The 21,610-nt window shown below is 45.0% G+C and overlaps 1 protein-coding gene across 1 annotated transcript; it reads right to left on the bottom strand.

Moving 5' to 3' along the window:
* Window positions 1-1,991: 1,991 nt before the first annotated feature.
* BAMBI (BMP and activin membrane bound inhibitor) lies at window positions 1,992-8,798 on the bottom strand. Its single transcript, XM_081560940.1, has 3 exons — window positions 8,425-8,798; window positions 4,701-4,988; window positions 1,992-3,953 (listed from the first exon to the last, which is right to left on the bottom strand). Exons 1-3 carry the CDS (start codon window positions 8,498-8,500, stop codon window positions 3,535-3,537), a joined length of 783 nt encoding a protein of 260 aa, XP_081417066.1. The 5' UTR covers window positions 8,501-8,798; the 3' UTR covers window positions 1,992-3,534.
* Window positions 8,799-21,610: the final 12,812 nt, after the last annotated feature.

Below are 21,610 nucleotides of genomic sequence, written 5' to 3'. Positions count from 1 at the left end.
CCCACTGAGTCCGTGATACCATTCAATAAAAGCGGTCAACTGAAAGCAAATTTTTAAAAAGTTAAATCCAGTCTGCAGGTGACTGAAGGGCTTGCAAACCTCAAATGTTATCTGAAATACTAAAAAATCAAATAAAAATATTCACTGTATAAATAGTAGGGACAAATAAAAACTTGTAGGGACAATTTTGAGGATTTGGGGGCCATTTGAGTTCATCCAAGACTCTTGTATTGGTAGGAATACCTTCTCCTATACCTCCCCACAATGGTCATATCAAGTGTGATTACTGCCCCCATGGTTTGGGGAACCAAACTTGAGTAGCCAAAGAGCCTGTGTAAAGTGCCCAAGTTCACACAGCTGATGGGAATGGAGCCTATATAGGAATCCAGGCTGTGAGACCCCCAAGCACACTTGATTGCTCCCTTGGCTAAGTTCAACCTCATCACACCATGTAGCTTTTGAAGGTTTAAAGCTATGTGGGCGAAGAGACACAGAAGAGGACCAATTAAAGGCTTTAAAGAAAAAAGCTGTCCTGGCCCCAAAAAGGCTACTTCCAGACTCAATACTAGATGCCACCGCTTTCAAGCTTTTAGTCTATAATCAAGCCATATTGAAACCAGATTTACAAGCTCTTCAGAAGAGACCTTTGTGATTTTCTAAAGCAGACATGTTTGGTATTTTAGGAGGGAGGTCAAACCCCCTATGGTGCAGTGTTTTTAATAAAATCAGTTCAGCAGAAATTAGAGACACACCAGTCAATTTCTAGGAAGCCTTGGAGCCATTCAAAATAAGGGACGGGGCGGGGGTGAGGGGGGGAATAACATATAAGATGTAACCACGGACAGAGCAGTTTTTTCAAAAGGGGCAGAATGTTTAAGGGGTGCAGATACAGAAACATCATGGCAACCATTTGTCTCTGCTTTGGGCAAATTTCCGCTTAAAAAGGGAAAATCACTTTTGGGGGGAGTTCTATGTCCACATTAAACAAGGACTGTTCCTGATCAGCCCAGCTGTGCACTGACACCTCAAAGGAACGGCAAACATCTCTACGAGGGAAAAACAAACAAACCCGTCATCATCCTTACATCACCGAATCAGGTAGGTCGCTATTTCATGAAGGGTCCTTTATCTCCACTCTTGGCAACCTCTACACTCTCATAGGGAACCAAAAGTAGACTCTATATTTAGCTCTTAGAAAAATCAAAGTGGAGAAACCTACAATATTTTTGCTGAAAGGCCAAGTTATGTGCAGATCTGACTTTAAAACTGGTGGCAGGAATACACAAATATTGAATAAGGTGACAGCAAAGGGAGAGGATTTGTTAGGAAGAGATGGGGCCCACCTATTACGTGGCTACAACTGGAGCCCCACTGTGGGCACAAAGCCAGCATCCTACCCAACAGGGAAGTGTGAACAGCCTTGCAGATTTAAGGTCAGCCCAAAAGAACCAGGTGGAGGCTTTTCTATTCATCTATTAAAGGTCTGTGATCTTAGCACCCACACACACCCAGGCCTTCCCTGGGTCTTCTCTGGAGGAAGTTCCTGGAACTTCCCTGGAGTTCACTGCTGTCAAATTGTTTCAAAGAGGATGAATTTTAATCCTTCATGGTTTTATTTCCTAATGAATTCCTGAGCTCCTAGTTAACTGGTATTGGGAAGAAATGGGATGAATAAGCAACAGCAGGGTGAGCAAGGAGAGGCCACTTTAGAATCCCTGCTAGTTGCACGATGCACTCATGACATGAGAACACAGAAAAGACCAGAAGCCTTTTCATCTTCAAGCCCCAAAACTACTGTAATTTGACCTAAAGCTTGAAAGAGGTGGTGAGGGCAAAAATTTCACCAACTGGCCATTTTGATTCCTTCTCTTCTCTTAGGTTTGGAGAGTTAGGCCCCAAAATTCTTTAACTCTCTCAAAAATGGATGCATATAAAATGTAACACTTTACAAACTATAAGTCACGCATGCAAGAATTCTCAGTCTCAAAAAGCACAGTATGAATGCCGTCATTTATTAAAACACGTATTTATTCCATAGCCTAATTTATTTGGGGCTGTGGCTTATTAGTTATTAAATAACCTAGGTATTCATTTTTAGACTACTCATTTCAACTCAGATTCTTCCATCAACTGGTTGATGGCACCTGTCTTAAGGGACCCAAATTATGATGATCATAAAATATCCCCGAATATATGCAAAAAATCCTTTTCAACATTCATAAAAGGAAACCCCACAGCTACTCAAATATGCAGGCTATAGGTTAATTTTTAAGCAAAAGTTTCAAATATACAAAAGAATCAAGAAAAGAACCTACAAATTATTCTCATATTTAAGATAATAAAGACCCATTTTAGACGGAAAGTACACATGTGGCATAGCTTTAAGTTCAGGCTGGGCTTTGTTGCCAAAGTCCTCCAGGAGTGGAAACACTATTATTTAGTGTGTTAGTGGCTAAAATCAACAGTCTATTTGATTACATTAATAAAAGAATCATTTGGGGAAGAAATTATTATTTAAATCTTAATGTTCACTACTGAAAATCCAAGATTGAGAAGTAAAAAAAATTATCACTATAACACTGTGTTGAAGGAAGGTTTAAAAACTACGAGCATGAGACAATAATGTTTGGCTAATTTGGGGTCCAAAATATTTAATTAAGTCCAGAATAAACTGATGAATTAATTAACAGTAAAAATAGACAGTGATTAACTTTGAAAAAAAAGATTCATTTAGTAGGTTTTTTTCCTTTTCTGATTGGAGGTAGAGACACATTTAAAAACATATTCCAGAGCACCTGGACCAAGCTGATAAAGATCACCTTTTGCTAAGGCAACTTCGGAAATTGATCAGTGATATCTGACTCTGGTATAAATAAGTTTCCAATTTCTCTTAGATGAAAGCTAAAACCAGCATTATCCTAACAAAAAACTGTGGGTAAGACACTGAATGATGGGCAGTACACATTTAGGAATTCTCCACACTGTAAGAAAACGACACATGGGCCATGTAAGAACAAACAAGATCTTAGTCTTATTAAAAAAAAAAAGTCAAGCCAAAATCTATAGTTGAGATCCTACACTGAGCAATCATAGGTCTTCACTTGCATAATTAACATGTAGTTCCTTGCCCTTCTGGCTTAGTTTTTAATTTATGACAAGACACCACTAAATTTCAGACAAAAGAAAAAATATATATATATTTTAAATCTTTACAATAAATCAAGATGTAGGAGCTTACAGAGAACACATTTGTTTATTTAGGTGCTCAATTCCAGCTCCCTCTGAATGCAAATAACCCTGGAAACAGTGTACAGAGTCCTCTCTTTGCTTTTAATAACTTTAAAGGAAATAATACATTTTGACTGTATTTAAGTCTGTGCAAATAATCCTTCAGAAGAAATAGCCAAGATCCCATTTGCAGAGGTCATTCCGTCTCTCGCAGATGATGACACGAGTTAGTTTTTTCTTCAGATAAAGTGCTCTCGCCCAGCAGAACTCAAGAGGGTCCCAGACGTCCAGCTCCGTGAGGCCCCGTCATACGAACTCCAGCTTCCCGTGCCCGCTGTACATGCCCCAGTGCACGAGCGACAGGATGCGGTCGTGGCTGAGGTCAGCTTGTCTCATCTTATCGCAGGTCAGACAGCAGTTCTCGTGGCCGCTCACGGGCACCATGCACTCCAAGTCCAACTTCGCCACCTGCCCCTTTTTGGAGTGATGTCCATGGAAGCTGTAGTGCAAACGTGAGAGCATCTGCTGCCGCTGCTCCTGCAGCCTCCTGTTCTCGCTCCGCAGCATCCTCAGGGCCAGCATAATTAGCAACACCAGGATCAGCCCCCCAGCGATGGGAACTGCGATCACTGCCGCCCGGAACCACAGCTCTTTGGAGGACGTCAGCTCCTGCACCTTGGTGATGAGGTTTCTGCTACCATCGTGCTGATACCTGTTCCCTTGTCCTAGAGGGGGCACAAGCAAAACCATCAAACATGGTCACCCCTTCCTGCAGCTTTGCAAGAGCATCTCTCTCCTTTTAAACGTGGTAACCCCCTTAAAGGAGATCAAACCAGTCGATCCTAAAGGAAATCAACCCTGAATATTCATTGGAAGCTCTAATACTTTGGCCACCTGATGCAAACAGCCAACTCAATGGAAAAGACCCTGATGCTGGGAAGGATTGAGGGCAGGAGAAGAAGGGGACGACAGAGGAGATGGTTGGATAGCATCCCCAACTCCATGGACATGAGTTTGAGCAAACTCCAGGAGATGGTGAAGGACAGGGAAGCCTGGTGTGCTGCAGTCCATGGAGTCGCAAACAGTCAGACCCAACTGAGTGACTGAACAACAGCAATCCCCTTAAACAGAGGCTTCCGATTCAATCAACATTTAGAACAGAAATGCTGCCCAACAAGGCACAGGAGCTTCCAAAAACATTTGTTTACAGACTGTCATTACTGATTAGTAATGGCCTTTTAATGGCTTCAAAATGTTGGAAAGAAACAGGCAAAACCTATTATGCAGACAGATATCTAGAGCTCAGGCAGACATGAAAGTCACTCAATAGAGATGCATCTTTGCACCCAGCCTGGCTTCTCCCTCAGCCGTCTCTAATTACATCAACAACAAAATCAATAGCAGACAAAGCCGTGGCTGCCACAAGCCTAGAGGCCAAGCAAGGGTTTGGTCAGAGGGGGTGCCACTCCTACCTGAGGCCTCCCCCTTGGGCGGGGTGAGGACATCCTGTAGCCCCCTATAGTTGCACATGTCTTCGTGACAGCACTCCAAGGAGGGTGAGGGGCTGCTGGAGTGGTTGCGAGCCTGTCTGGCTTGGCAGATGTCCGCTGTGCTTGCCAGGGAGTCCAGGCAGCCATGGGTGAGCGGGGAATTGGTGTTCTGAGGATCCAAAAGTCTGGAGAAGCAGGCGCTCAACTCAGATTTACACATGTAACCAGTAGCCACACAGTGGGCTGCATCACAGTAGCATCTGATTTCACCTGGAAATGATGGGCAATTGCATCAAACGGCTTCAGAGACCAGATAAAGCATCAGCTTCAACAACTGTGCTGTGCTAAGTCACTTAGTCGTGTCCGACTCTTTGAGACCCCATGGACTGTAGCCCACCAGGCTCCTCTGTCCATTGGATTCTCCAGGCAAGAATACTGGAGTGGGTTGCCATGCCCTCCCCCAGGGGATCTTCCCAACCCAGGGACTGAACCTGTATCTCTAAAGTCTCCTGCATTGACAGGTGGGTTCTTTACTGCTAGCACCACTAGACGCCAAATTTCAAAGACATTCACTTTAGGGAATATTCAGCTGAGGGCTTATAAGGGCTGACCACATGGATCCCTGGAGTCCCTTGTGCAAGTCAGTGCTCGAATCCCAAGTCAGGTAAATATCATTTTAGAAATGTATTAATACACATAGCAGAGGATGCAAGTTCAGTGTAGGATAAGCTAGCAAGTAATTAAAAATAACACTTTTGTCTTTGAAGCAAAATAATCATCACCAGGATTTCTCCTACCGCAAGGTAAATTACATTATTGACTTGTTTTAATCCTACATGACCATGCAACGTAAAATGCTAGGCTTTTTGATTTTGTCAGTATAAATATTTGATCGGAACTGCTGAATTGTTTACTACCTCGAAGGGCTGTGCCAAGGTTTAAGAGCTTTCGCTAACACCTTATAAAGTTATTAACTAGAAACACAACAATCTAGAAATTGCTCCGGTCAGGAGGTTTTAAAACTCTGAAACTGGGCAGCTATTTGCAACCTCTCTAGAAAAGGCAAACTTTGCCTATAAAGATCTGTTCATGCAGGGGAGCTTTTAGTCAGATATTGTAAAACAGGAACTAGGCAGTTTACAATTAGTGGTTTGCTTGCCAAAGTCAATTTCTTTCAGCCCAAATGGAAAGTCATAAAACTGGGGGCAGGGGGGAGGGGGTGAAACTGCAAGGCTCTCTCCTCCTCCCACCCCTCAACTCCCCCGTTTTATGTGTAATTCAACATGGGATCTAAAACGGGAAACATTGAAACTGAAAATCCTCTGCTGGTTGAATGAAAAATCCTTAAGGAAACCTCAAATTTTTCTACAGGAAGTGATTAAAAGTTTCCTTTATAAAACTTAGTTTGTGAGTTGCAAGCGGGTTAACATTCTGCCACAAGATCTGAGACTTCCATGTCAATTTCTGGTTGAAACAATCTGGGGCTGGGAGTGATCACTCACATGATACCTGACCCGGTGGACCTCGGCCACTGTCACAGGCCAGGGCTGTAGCCCGCTGTGAACTGGACTCAGGTACACGCCTCTCCCCAGCTTCTCCATCTGAAGTGCTGTCTTAGTGACAGAAACCAACGCTCTGAAATTAAACACCAACACTGGGCACTGCTGCTCTACAAATCTCCTCCCAGCCTCACCTTTCTTTCTCCTCCTCTCATGAATGCCCGAGTAAGATGTCTCATTTAATTATCTGTCCAAATTCCAGGCCACCGTAAGGCTGCTGGTGCTTCAGTTCTTTTTAAAAAAAAACAAAACAAAAAACCCAGCCAACTAAACACAGACCTTTGGGAACCTGAGTTTCACCGTGCAAAGCGAGAGGTCCTCCTCCTGTCCTGGGTCTGGGCCTGGGTCCCTTCCCTTCTCCAGTAAATAAGACCTTCCAGTTAGAATCCTGCTTTGCACAAGTTCTTGACTCCTCTCTCCAAGCTTACTCGCTTTTTCGCAGAAAGCTCACTGATCTTAAGTGGGTGATGACTGAATATCCCTAAGTCTGACAAATTCCACATATAGATTGAAAGAAGAAATAAGAGAGATTAAAAATCCATGTTGATTCCATGCACTTCAGACCTCATGCAGAAAAAGAGAAAGCTGAATACAAGCAAAATGCTGCTTAAATGTTTATGAGAGCCTATTTTAAAGACTGTATTTTCAATGACCTAAAACAGTCTAATAAAAATTTGACAGGTAACTAGGAAAGTTCTAACAACTTTTTTTTTAATTGGAGCCACATTGGAGCAAGTTGAATAGACTTTTGTGTTACTGTATTAAAACTATATTTCTGCCGTTTCATAAAGTTTCTTCCTGTGGCATGCGAAAAGGCCAGGAGGGGACTGGTATTTTGAAGCAGGGAACAATGCTCTTCTGTCTGCCCCCCTTTCTGGTTACTGTACGTGGTGATTAAACAAAAATGTCTGCTTCAGTCAGGACGGCTACAGGAGAGGCTGCTGGCTTCTTTTAAAGCTTTTGAAGTCCGCAGCAGTCAGAAACCTCTGATCCCCTAATTATATCATTATCAGGCGCATAGTTTCGGTATCTGTGACTTATGTCAGCCGCGGTCCGGCCCCGTTCGGCCGGTCTTTGATAGACCGGGAGGCTTCCCTCTGCAGGCTGCTACGAGGGCTGTTATTTAGGGTTAATTACAGCCTTTCTTCCAAAATAAATAAATACTGTAGCACATCATCTCTGCTGGCCCGGCTGATCCTTCAACCTCATGCCTGCTACATGGCAATTAGAGAAGGGGGGTGGTGGTGCAAAAGCTAAAAATGCCTCCTATTTTTAAGAAAAATTATCTGTTCACAGGACAAACAGTAGGCAGAGTTCGTGGCAGGGGAGGTGCGGGGCCTTTGAAACTCAAGAGAGTTGTCTGGGTTATTTCCATCTAAAAGGTGAAGAAGGAAAAAAAAAAACTGACCGCTGCAATTCTTTTTTTTTTTGAGTAGTGTTTATAAAATATGAGGTGAGTGGGTAAAGGGACCGCTGACGGAGTCCACAGCTCCCAGCCCCCGAGCAGCAGCGCTGCCCACACCGCTGCACACGGGCACACACCTGGGACACCTACACGCGGGGAGGCACCACTCGCGGGCTCACAAAGACACACACGGACACTCACGGACAGAGACATTTAAACACAGAGACACTCACAAGTGGAGATGCTCCAATACAGAGACACACAACAGACACACAAGTGCACTCACGGACAAAAACACTTAAATACAGACACACGTTCACAGCAGAGACACATTCCAATAGAGAGTCGCGCACACAAACCGAGACACTCGGACTCAAACTGGAACACACACACGAAACACGCGGGCACGGTGCAACGGGGGGCGGAAGAGTGCAGTCCCTCCCGGCCGCTCCCGCCCCACGCCGCGGCTGCAAACGCTCAGAAGTTCACGACCGACAGACTCGCACAAACATTTTGACAACCACTCGCCCCGAGATCTCACTTCACCTCCACGCGCCCGGCCCCGGGATACCGGGGTGGGCGGCGGTGGCCCCGAAGCCACCACTGCGACTTCTAAGAACAGCCAACTTGTCGCGACCTGCTGGCTCCGCGCGGGAGGCCGCCTCTCCCGCCGCTAACAAAGCCCCGGGACCCCGCTGCCCTTCCCGGGGAGCGCGCGCCCAGCCGGCCGGCGGACACCCACCTTTGGTGAGCAGGACCGCCATGGCGCAGAGTTCAAGCTGCAGCCAGATGAAGATGTAGCTGGAGTGGCGATCCATGGACGCGCCCCTCCACGGCCCCGGCGCCCCCGCCGGCTCCCGGAGCCGCGGCGCAGCTGCAGCCTACGGCTCCCGGCGCGCGCAGTGCATGGGTAATGCCCGGGGCGCGGGACCGGGCCGCGGCCGGAGCATGGAGAGCGGCTGGAGGGGCGTGGTCCGGTTCCGCAGTCCCGGCTCCCTCCGCTCGGCCCGGCAGCTGGGTGGGCTTCAGGCTCTGCTCTCTTCGGTCGACCACTAAGCAAAAGGAACCAGTAACCGAGGCGCAGACACTGCCCACCGCGAGCTCCCGCCTGCGCCCGCCTGGGTCCGACCGGCTCCGCGCCGTAAATAGAGCCCCGCGCGGGGAGCCGGCAGGCCCCGCCCCGCTCCGGCCCCGCCCGGGCCCCGCCCCCGGCGCCCTGCGATTGGCCGCGGGGCTCCAGCGGCTCCGCCGAGGGGCGAGCCGGGCGCGGACAGAGAACTCTGCCCCGCGGCTCCGAGCGGCGCCGGCGTCTGGGCTGCGGGCGGCGCCGGCCGTCTCCCGCGCTCCCCCTCGCGGAGGCCGGGCGTCCGTGACCTTAGGGAGCCGCGGGTCGAGCTCGGCCTCGGGCCCTCCCTCTAGCCCCCGCCTCCGCGATTCTCCCTACCCGGCCTCGGGCCGGCGCTCCCCAGCGTGTGGCTTCCTCTTCGTTTCCCCGAAACTCGCGAGGGACCTGCGTGGTCGCCTTCGGACCCGTCCCGCCGCGCGGCTGCCTCGGGAGCCCGGGGAAAGCCGTGGCGGACCCTAGAGTGAGCCCTGCCGGCCCGCGTGCGCCCGGGGATGGCGGCCGGGCTCGGGGCGCTTTCTGCCTTTCTCCCCCACCCCTCTGCGCATCCGCTTCTCTCGCCCGCCCTGTGATCAATAAAGCCCAGACAGACAGACTGTTGATCAGCAGGAGCCGCCGAGTTCTCCTGGGTAGACGGGACGAGTAGCCGGCTACAGACACTTAACGAAAATTAGCAAATCCAAAAGCACCCGGCGCCAGCGAGACGACACAGGCCGAGACTGACACTCAATTAACCACCCCCCAAACAGTCGCAGGCAAACACAGCGGCTGACCCTGATCAATATCAGCCCGGCGGTGATCTCCTTTCTGAGATGCTAATTCATTTATTAGGACTTGGGGTCTGCCTGCCCCAACGTACTCAAAGGCGGTTGTGGGGAGTAGTGGGATGCTGTTTTTTATTTTTGTGGAAGTGAAATTCAGTTTAAAACTCTTATCTGAGGGAAGCTCTTTTCTCCTCTCTCCCCAAAACCTGGGATTAACAAAAGTCAACCATTTGCAAAATTTCCTTTTAGGATCAGCCAACATTTTGCGACCTGATAACAATGTCAAGGAGTGGGGTGGGGAAGAAAGGCGCATTTAAAGCTAAGGCAGGAAGAGCAAGTCAAACCTTGAGGACTAGAGTGCAGAAATGAGCTTTAAGACTAAGAAGAAAAACTATATATATTTATGTATATATGTCTCTAGGACTGAAAATCCAGGCGAACCTTGAAAAGTTGCTGGAAGTCCGCAGAGCTTCAGGATGTAGTTAATGAAATTGCCTTTGAAAAATAATGTCTATATGTAGAAAAATAAAATAATTTCATAAACTGATGTTCTGCCCATTACTTCACTAGATCAAAATTGCATCTAAAAGAGGAGAGGGCTGGCCCAGAGGAAATAAAACTGGTTAGGGCACCAGGTAAACAGCAGGCGTTTCTTTAGTTGGGGGGGTTGTCGAGGGGGGAGCTGCCCAGCAGTCCTGAGGAGGGGTTTGATTAGCACTTCCTGACATCTAATTCCTTGACAAGTTAACAGTTCTAAGGGGTTTATGCAGACAATACTGTTCTTGTAATGACACACTCCCTTTTAACTCTAGAGTCAATTATTAGCTAACAGGAAACTTAGAGTATATTCATTCAACTTTTGGACCACCCATTGTAGTTCAGGCTCACAGTTTGTGCATTAAAAGTCAGAAACTAAAAAGTAAATCACAAACAATGGAGCTGGCAGATAATAGAGATTATAAGCACAGTGGTGATGCATAAAGAAAGCGGAGGGAACCAGCCCAGGAAAAGAAACAAGTCCAGAAGGTCTACTGGAAGCAGTGACACACACCGTGACTCCTAAAGACTGAAAGAATTGGGAGGGGACCATTACAAGCATAGGGGACTCCAGGAACTTGGGCATGATATTCATTGATAGCACTGGAGTGTGTGGGTGGTAAGCAGGCGGTGGGTGGATGGGAGGACAAGCAATTCTTTATTGCTGGAGCATGAAACGTGGAGCAAGGAGTGGACAGAGATGCACCAGGAAATAACCATATTTACCTGTGATACAGATAAAAATACCTTTTTAATGGAAGAGGGTGTAGGGGGATGTGTTGATGAAAGTCATATTGTAGTAAACACTTTCTAAGTGCCTTTCCAGCCCTGTTCAGAGACTGTCCATTTTCTCTGGAGTGGGCATTGGCTGCCAGCCTAGGGCCCTCTGCCCCTCTGACAATAGCTTGTCACATGACCCCAGTTGGACAAATTAGGTTCTCTCTGCTGGGTCTTTAGACTGAGATGCTAGTCAATCTCTAGAGGTCACTTCATGGAAGACAAATTCAGAGTCCATCTGTGTGCAAAGCAAGGGAAAAAAAAATGACAAGAGATATGTAAGGTGGCACAGATGTTAACTCCAAATGGATTCCCAGTCCTTGGCTTAACTTCCAGTCCTAAAGTTCCATCTCAGGGTTAAGTCAGGCTCTTAGATAATGTCCTCTTGTTACTTAAGCTCGTTTACTTTCAACCTAAAGGGTTCAAATACTGACGTTTATATTTTGCTGAATTAATATCAATTGTTGTTATTCCAGGATGTATAATTTTTTTGTTCCAAGTACAATTCAGAATGAGAACGTCATGATCAGGCAATGATTCTACTTCTTTTCCTTTCATTATTTGCTTAATGGGCAAGCTTTTTAAATGGCTAAAAATTAGTTTTAAGAGAAACAAGTCTGCACTTTAATGGTTTTGGAGCAGACATGGACTTTTCAACTAAATGAACTAGTGTTTGAATCAATATGGAAAATCAAAATCAGTTTAGGGATAATATGTCAATTATGAGGCCATATCAATAGTTGAGAGGATAAACAATTTTAATTCAATTTAAGGCTCAAGAAAAATTGTTTCTCTACAGAATTTTACTTGTTTTGTATATAATTTGGTTATTACTTTCCCACATGTAGGTTGATAAGGAGAAAATAGTAAACTCTAATGGACTTTTTCTTTTATTTAAATCAATAAATGAAGTCAGTGACCAAAATTCTTTTAACCCTTATGAAGGGAATTCTGAAAATATAAGCTGGGAACCAGCTATCTATACCCAAGAACAGAAAGCTGATTTGAGATGTAAAACTTGCACTAATTAAACATTATATTAGTTTTGTACTTTCTAACAGTGTTCTAAATGTGATATATATAAACTATATACTATATAATCACAATATACCACTATGATACACTTTCATGTTTGTCCTGTACCACAGAAAAACACTAAAAAAATTTTTTCTTACATTAAATAGGAAAAAAAAAAAAAACCCTCAAGGGTTTTTATGTCCTAACTCATTTTAACAGAGATGCAAATACCCTTGCAATCTCTGCTTACACAAATAACGCCATTGTTTCCCAAAATTATACGAGATCCCCCATTTCAGCAATGCCTCTCTCCAAGATGCAGATGAAAAATAACTTGGTACATTTTGTCCAGAAGCAGTTGTGTTCAAGTTCCTGGCTAGCATGCAAACTATTGCAGTCTAGAGATAGAATCTAACACTTCTGCCTGTTATACAAATCTCCTACCAACCAACAATCCACAGAGGTTAGATAACACTTTGAATTCCCAGTAGCAGGGTTTTTTTTGAAGTCATTTGTTCTCAGAAGTTAGGAGGGCAGAGCTAAAATTTACTTTCTTTAGAATATGGTCAAAGGTGAGAGATTAGCCCAGCTCAAAGGAATGACTGTCTAGTGTAAAGTTTTTTCTTTCAAAATGGAAAAGGAGATAAAGAACTGAGTGCAGAGCCCAGGAGGTAGTGTGATAGGGCCTAGACAAAAAAGAGAAGATTCCCAAATGTCCATTCTCCCACAAACTAGCAAAAATGGTATGGAGTCTTACAAACACCATAGATCTTACAGATACTATAGAGCATTAGTCCCCAGCCTTTTTGGCACCAGAAACTGGTTTCGTGGAAGACAGTTTTTCCACCAGCTGGGGCAGGGATGGTTTCCGGAAGAAACAAGTGCATTACATTTACTGTGTACTTTATTTCTATAAAGTATCCATGGAATATCTGTTGAGTTGAGGTTTTCTTAAAAAATTTTAAGGCAACTAAGTTTAGAATATAGTAAGTAACAGGGACTTTCTTGGTCACACAGTGGTTGAGACTTCTCCTTCCAGTGCAGGGGGTGAGGGTTCAATGCCTGGTTGGGGAGCTGAGATTCCATGTGCCTCAAGGCCAAACCATCAAAACATAAAACAGAAGCAGTATTGAAACAAATTCAATAAAGACTTACAAGAAAGAATACAGTGAGAAACAGATTAAAAGAACATTATGAATTTAACAGTGGACATCGTTTATTATCAAATAGTATCTGGGTGTTCATTGGGAGGACTGATGTTGAAGCTGAAACTCCAATACTTTGGCCACCTCATGGGAAGAGTTGACTCATTAGAAAAGACCCTAAAGCTGGGAAGGATTGGGGGCAGGAGGAGAAGGGGATGACAGAGGATGAGATGGCTGGATGGCATCACTGACTCAATGGGCATGGGTTTGGGTAGACTCCGGAAGTTGGTGATGGACAGGGAAGCCTGGCGTGCTGCGATTCATGGGGTCACAAAGAGTCGGACACGACTGAGCAACTGAACTGACTGATCAAATATATTCTGTGTGATCCTTGATACAGTCTTTGTTCTATTGACTTATATTAATATAGTCTCTAATTCAGCCAGTAGAGATTCTGGAAATTATTCAATAATTTCTACTAGTTTTGCCTACCTGAAGTCAAATAACCAGATTGATTCCTTTTGTTCTTTTAACTGAAATGGTAAATTAATCTTTTAAAGCAGAGAAATTACCTTAAATTCCTGCTTAAAGGAACATCCTTGACCCATAACGCTGTTCAAATTCATTCAATGAGTAGTATTTGGGGTTCTACCTCCTCAACTGGCAATACTTCATTTGCCTTTTTTGGGGTTTTTCTTTTTTCTTTTTACTGTTCATGTACAAAACATTGAGGGCTTATCCGTTGGCTCAGTCAATAAAGAATCCTCCTGCAATGTAGGAGACGCAGGTTCAATCCCTGGGTCGGGAAGATCCCCTGGAGAAGGAAATGGCAACCCACTCCAGTATTCTCACCCAGGAAATCCTATGGACAGAAGAGCCTGGCTGGCTACAGTCCATGGGGTCACAAAAGAGTCAGACATGACTGAGCAACTAAAGAACAACAGCAAAACACTGAAATTCAAAGCTTTGATATTTTCATTAGACAATCCAACATTTAGACTCTTGCTTGACATTTGGCTTCCTTGCCTACTCTCCAAAACCCACCTGTATTTCCACGGTTCTACATTTATTCAAGCTTATACATGGGGTATAGCTTCCAAGACTTTCAGTGAATGCCCGAAACCTTAGATAGTACCAAACTCGATATAGACTATGGGGATTTTTTCCTCTTCATACATATCTAGAAAAGAGTTTAATGTATAATTTAGGGACAGTAAGAGAATATCTGAATTGCCAGCATCACTCTCATTGCACTTTGGGGCCATTATTAAGTAAAGTAAGATCACTTGAACACAGTGATGTGTGTGTGTGCTCAGTCACTGAACTGTGTACAACTTTTTACAACCCCATGGACTGCAGACTGCCAGACTCCTCTGTTCATGGAAATTTCCAGGCAAGAATACTGGAATGGGTTGCCATTTTCTACTCCGAGGGATCTTCCTGACCCAGGAATCAAACCCACGTCTCCTGCATTGGCAGGCAGATTCTTTACCACTGTGCCACTTGGGAAGCCCTACCTGAGAGGGCTACTAAGTAACTAAGGGACAGGACACCCTGAACTAGAGGATAATTCACAGGAATGATCCCAGGGTGAGATGGACAGCAGGAGACTTCATTACACTGCTCAGAATGGCATGCAAGGTAAAACTTTTGAGTTGTTTATTTCTGGAATTTTCCATTTAATATTTTTGGACAATTCAGCAGGTAACTAAAACCTTGGGTGGATATCAGAATTGCAGACAAGGGGGGACTGCTGTAATGACTTCTCTCCTCCAGTTATTCTCCTCTAATGCTGGATCTTCCAAACTGAAATCTCATTGCCAGAACAGAATGATGTCTTTTGCCGGGGAACTTTGAAATGACTAATATTTGCCATCATGTTTCTGTCCCTGCCACTGTTCTTATTTCATAACAATTTCCAAGGAAATAATGAGCTATACAGCATTTGTTTTGCCATTTACAAAGTATTAAGATACACATTAAATGTGATGTATGTCTTCAACCCGTGAAATGAAATGCCATCCAGATGAACATATCTTCTAATATTTAATGCGTTTCAGGGAAATGTACCCTATGGGAAGAGGTTGTGAAGAGAGCCCTGAGCTGCCCTGAGAACATCACTGAACAATTCTTGCTCACATCCTTGATATCAGGAGAACTTACAATGCGTTTTCCCCCATATTCAATAATCTTCCTTTGTTCCCCTTGGTCACCTAACACATCAGCTCCTATTCTGCTGTTCATTTGTTTAAACACAAGTAACTCCCCCCAGCACTGGCCCATTCATAGTTTGGTGTCACTTGCCTAGATTTTTAGCCTGATTTCAAAGATATCATTTAAAATGTGCACATTTATAATTCAGTCAAATTTGTTTAGTTAGAAAAATAAGAGATGCACTTAAAGATGTGTTCTTTTAGGAGAGGTTTCTTGGGAAGACACAATAGGCTTATTGTAAGTATATGGCTAGCCGGTCATTTATAAGCATTACTTATCTTCCCTGGAAGCCAGTAACACTGAAACCGGAAACTAGAACACTTTGGGTCTCTTTTTCCCAGGGTTCTCCTTGCTTCTCGCCTCTCTAACAAACAGCTGGCATCCCTCCCCTATTCTAGTTTTTGCTCTTCATGACTTCGGCTTGCTTTTATACAATCAGAAGCCCCCATTAGAGAGGTTGCTGTTCAGTTTATGGAGAGACAATTTCAAAATGCTCAGTTTATGGTACGATCAGCTAGGATAGGGTCCTGGCTAATATCAAATGTGGCTGGAAAAAAAAAAAAAACATAGCTGCTGCCCCTCATCAAGGTCATGGACCAGGAAGACTATAGGGTATATCACATACGTATGCCATATTATGCCTTATGGTGCTGGCCTGCCATATCGCATATGTATATATGATGCACAGATACAAATGAGGTTATCATTTAACTCTCCTTTTTATTTTTATTTTGTTGCTGTTAGAATTAGGCTTGAAAAAAGATTCATACATTGTAATTGATCGATATGTCCTTAAAACTCTTTACAGTAATCAGTTGCACCTCCCCTCTTCTTTTCTTTGCGGGTTACTTATTGAAACAATCAAAACACATGTCCTACAGAGTTTTCTGTGGTCTGGAATCTGCTTCTCCATGAGATTGCATCTCCATGGTGTCACTTAACATGTTCCCCTTTCCTGCTGTTATTTCCTGTGAATAGGTTGTTAGATCAAAAGGCTTAATCAGAGTTAGACTCAATTGGCAAGACTATCTCCTAGGTGATGATATGTATGTCTCTCAGAAGTTCACTCTGTCTGTTTCTATTGTGTGATATGAAGTTATTGATAATCATTGCCTAGATTCACTGCTTCATTAGGAGATGCAAAACAATGATATTCTATTGTTTTTGCTTCATTTATTGGCTGGAACACTTCTGTAAAGAGAAACTTTTCCTTCACATTTAACTCACCTTTTAAATAAGAACAGTATGAGTGAGTGGAATTAAGATTATTCCTTTAAATCATTAATTTGTGAATTTATCACTTTAGTGTTTGCTGCCATCAGGATCTTAGTTCCCTGACTAGAAAATGAAACCCCAGCCCCAGCAGTGAAAGAGCTAAGCCCTAACCACTGAACTGCCAAGGAACTTCTTCATCAAAAATAAACTTAAGGGACTTCCTTGGCAGTCCAGTGGTTAAAACTGCTCACTTCTATTGCAAGGGGCACGGTTTCAATCCCTGGTCAGAGCACCAAGATCCCACATGCTGCACAGCACAGCCAAAAAAAAAAGAACAAAGCCTCAGTGCCCCTGTGGTTACTGTCAAGCAGTCTAACATACATGTAGCCAAAATTCCAGGAGAGGAGCTCAGGAAAAGTAATTAAAGAAATAAAAGTTGAAAAATGTCCAAATTTCAAAAATTAAAAAAAAAAAAACTTAATGTAACCAAATAAAGGTGGCCCATCTTATGTGAACTAAACATGCAGAACATTTCCAGAATCCAAGACTGCAAAAAACACTTTGAACTTGGGTTATTTTTAATAGACAGCAATTCGGACTCTACCGTCTTTTCAGTTGACTATGGCAACTAATGGAGAAAGAAATGGCAGCCCACTCCAGTATTCTTACCTGGAGAATCTCATGGACAGAGGAGCCTGGCAGACTACGGTCCATAAGGTTGCAGAGAGTCAGACATGACTGAAGTGACTTAGCACGCACACACATGGCTGCTGAAAGAGCTTTTCTATCCAGTAGCCTGAAAAAGATGAGTATTCGGGGTGAATAGTCATCTGGCTTTTTCCACACATGTAGTTTGAATACTGGAGACCAAGGTGCCTGCCAGTCTGTATGTAACACACAAGCCAAAAACATCAACTTTACAACCCAGAAGCCAAAGGAGTCACTGGCTTCCTCACAGTTCCACCCTCTCTGCCCCACCCCATACCACTTAGCTGTTCCTCATAAAATCACAGGAGTATGAAGAGACTTCTCTGAAGAAGCAGCATTGTTTGCATCATTCTAAATTTTCCTTTTCTATCAGGCTCCCCAAGGAGATTGTAAACCCTGAAGGACCAGAAATCCTTTCTATCACTTGTTTATTCCCTTGGACACCTGCACAGTGTGGTCCTGAATACGTCTTATTTTAATAAGTGAACGTGAACAAGGGTGTTTCCAGTGGAAACGAGGTAACCTTGCAGATGAGGAAACTGCACTAACCAGGAGATGGAAGACCTGAATTGTAACCCACCCTCCACCACTCAGCATGTGACCAAAAGAGATGATTTGTCCCCTTTGTATCTCACCATCCCCTCGCAGCAAACGACAGCTGTGGTAGGTGACCAGTCTGCCTCTGATATTCCTATGAGAGGAACATGAGACCATCTTATAAAGTTTTAGGTGTGTCACTCTATAGAAGTGTTACATGATTTTCCTTAAAATCACAGTCTTTATGCAAATCAAATCCATTTTTTGATCATCTAGATGCACTGATGATAGCTTCAAGGCTGTCCAGGTTTTAGGATTTTCTTCTCCTGGGAGCTGAGGATCTGGGGCACAAACGAGGCCACAGCCAAGCCAGGCTGGCAGGGTGATGCTGTCTCCCTGAAAACGGCAAGAATCTTGCCACAAAGCTTACCTCCCATGACTGGTGATAGTCCAAGAATCAGCCGAGACAAGTTGGTCAGCTAACTTATCATTACACAAGAGATTTAGCTGCTCCCAGGAGCCATAATTCATGCCTCTGGTCTTCTGGGAAAAACAAGAAGAATCTTCCACCATGGAATAGGATTCCTTTGGAGTGTGTGTGTGTGTGTGTGTGTGTGTGTGTGTGTGTGCGCACGCGCGCGCTCAGTCAAAAAAGTTTCTTTAATGTATGGGGGACATTGGGTGGGCTTCCTTCAATCTATGTCTTGAGTGGAGGTTTCTAGACCCCTGAACTCGAGTCATAATATTCAGCCTGCTTTGCCTCCTGAGCCAGAAGATGGCCAGGGAGCAAATCACCATCAGGGTCAAGATTCAAGGCTTCCTTGGAAGCCACCATGTTCATGCTGCTCATGAAGAGATCAGTTTATTCTTGTATGGAAGTCAGATAATAAATGTGAAAGGGCTTTGTAAACATGAGATTCATGTCTTAAACATCTTTGCACCTCCTTCGATGTGGAAGACAGAGTTGATGATTGATACACATGAGTTGAATATGTAGGTCCTTCCTTTTACCATTATTGGTGTGTTGGTGTTAAGTTGCTCAGTCATGTCTGATTCTTGGCAACCCCATGGACTGTAGCCCCGCCTGGCCCCTCTGTCCATGGGATTTCCCAGGCAAGAATACTGGAGTGGGGTGCCAGTTCCTACTCCAGGGGCTCTTCCCAACCCAGGGATTGAACCTGTGTCTCCTGCATTGGCAGGCAGATTCTTTACCGCTGAGCCACCAGGGAACCCCCTCCTTTGGATTAGCCATCTCCAATTCAACAGCATTTTTCAAAAAAGTCTGATGCCGCTTATCTGCTGTTAGAAGGAAGCGTTTCCTAATAAAACTCTGATTGATTATGGATACACTTGCCATGAACTACTCATGAGCCACACTCTCTTACATGGATGATCAATAAATTTCCTGAAGAGCCTCCTGCCCTTAAAATGCTTACAACCCTGCCATTCTTCTTTTTGGTGACTAACTTTTTATTTTACTTGAAGTATAGTTGCTTTACAATGTTCTGTTGGTTTCTGCTATACGGCAAAGTGAATCAGCTGTACATATACATTTATCCCCTCTTTTTTGAATTTCTTTCCCATTTAGATCACCGCAGAGCATTAAGTAGAGTTCCTTCCTCATGCTACAGTGTCTGTTCTCATTAGTTATCTATTTCATGGACACGACTGAAGCAACTTAGCAGCAACAGCAGCAGCAGCAGCATGTATACATAGGGGCTTCCCTGGTGGCTTGGATGGTAAAGAATCTGCCTGCAATGTGGGAGACCTGGGTTCGATCCCTGGGTTGGGAAGCTCCCCTGGAGAAGGAAACGGCTACCCACTCCAGTATTCTTGCCAGGCGAGTTCTACAGACAGAGGAGCCTGGCGGGCTACAGTTAATGGGGTTGCAAAGAGTCAGACATGACTGAGCGACTAACACACACACACAAGGTATACATAGGTGACTGTCTAATTGTAACAAAAGCTTGTAGAAACTGGGAGCGGGGAGGGGGCTGACGTTATTTTTCCCTAATCTTTCAAGTCATCCCCCTGGGAAGCCCTGCAATCTTTCTGGAAATAGGTGAATTCGGCCCCTGACAGATGTAGATAAGGCAGAGAAAAAGAGCCTAGGTTTCCATATTTTTGCCTGGAGGTGTAATCAAAGCCTTTTCAGATCTAAAATCTTTTTGTTTCCATTACACTCAAGAGTTCAGCAAGAGAAGGGAGATAAAGAGATGGGGCGGGGCCGGGAGGAGCATCTTTCATCCCGACAGATCCAGGAAGTCTGGGAAAGTTAACCCCAGGCTCCACATAGGCCTGCGGTTCCCGGTTTACTGAGAGCAGAGAAGTGTACCTGGAGATATGCGTTTAGGTATAAAATAAATGCTAATGCAGGTTTCTCTGAGTTTCCGTTGCAAATAGAAAAAAAAAATAGCAGCAGCAGCAGCGTCATTTGGGCCCTTCGATGGGAGACCAGAGAGGCCTCGGGCCGGAGAGGGTCAGGCAAGCAAAGATCAAAGGAAGAGTGGGGGGCGATGCCAGAGAGGATGGGCCGGCCCAGAAAAGGGAGAGGTGGGGAGGAAGGCTGGGAGGCGGGAGTGAGCGAGGTCCCGGGAACCGAGCGCGGAGAGACGCCCAGTTAGTCTAGCTGCAGGTAACGGTGCCCCGGCACGGAGCATTGCAGCGCATCGCACCCGCCAGGGTCCTCCGGCGTCCTGCCGCGCAGCCTCCAGGTCAGGACCCTTGCGCCCCCGCTGCCCACTCAACTGCCCCGCTCACCTGCTCACCTGCCTGCTCCTCCCCGCTGTTCTCTGCCACCCTGCCTTCTCCCTGACTTTGTCTAAAATAAACGAGGGTGCAAACCCGTCCGGTCTGCTTAGAGTCACCCCTCGAGGCTAGAGGCTGCAGGGAGTGGAGATGCGACCCGTTTGTCGTCGCGTCCCCATCGGACTGGAGACCTCAGTCTTACATCCCCCCAGAACCTCCTTCCCTTTTCCCTTTTGCACGCTGGGGTCTTCAAAACAAGCCGTGGAGCTTGTGGAGCAGGGGAGTGAGGGAAGGTGGTGAATGGGATGAGAAAGGGCTTTATTGTTGTCTAACTTCCGATCAAAATGGGGATCCGGAATTATATATTATAATATTCATGATAAGCAATCAGGGGTGATGGAATAGATGGTCCCGACTGGCCCCCTGCAGGTGTAGAGACGAAGCCAGGGGAGTTTAGGGGTGGAGAGTGAGGTGTGTTTGGAAAAACCACAGTCACATTTATATAAAAATAATATAAATGTAAAATATATACATATTTCCTGATTGCAAAAGTTGTGCATCCTTGTAGAAAACTTGGAACACACCGCAAAGCAGTGTGAAGTGTCTGTGGCTGGGACAGGCGGCAGGGGGCACTGCTCCTGGGGCTCCAGGTGGGACTCAGCCCAGCAGGGTGCCATGTTGGCCAAACATGGAGACCCCTCCCCACACCGGTTTATATATATAAACAGGTAGGACCTACCTTATATATACAGGTAGGACCAATAGAGTGATCTCTAAGATCATCTCCAGATTCTGTGGAAGAGCCTCAAAAGCGAAATCTAGATCCAGTGCGAGGGCTACCTTCTCTACCTAGTCGTAGAGTGGAGTTACTACTTTTCAAGAAATGCTTTAAGAAGGCCTCCAAAAAGTAGCCATCTAACCTTGTCCTTTAGGAGCGTTGTCCCTTACAAACAGATGCAAGACTTCCCTAGTGGTCTAGTGAATAAGAATTTGCCTGTGAATGCAGGGGACATGGGTTTGATCCCTGGTTCTGGAAGATTCCACATGCTGTGGAGCAACTTAGCCCATGTACCACAACTATTGAGCCCAATCTCTACAGCCCTTGAGCTGCAACTACTGAAGCTCATGTGCCTAGAACCTGTG

This window comes from Giraffa tippelskirchi, chromosome 13 (genome assembly GCF_054371585.1).
Source record: "Giraffa tippelskirchi isolate mGirTip1 chromosome 13, T2T-mGirTip1v1.2.pri, whole genome shotgun sequence".
In the NCBI taxonomy this organism is placed as follows: Eukaryota; Metazoa; Chordata; class Mammalia; order Artiodactyla; family Giraffidae; genus Giraffa; species Giraffa tippelskirchi.
Note: the sequence above shows the minus strand (reverse complement) of the source record. Positions and strands in the feature narration are given on the sequence as shown.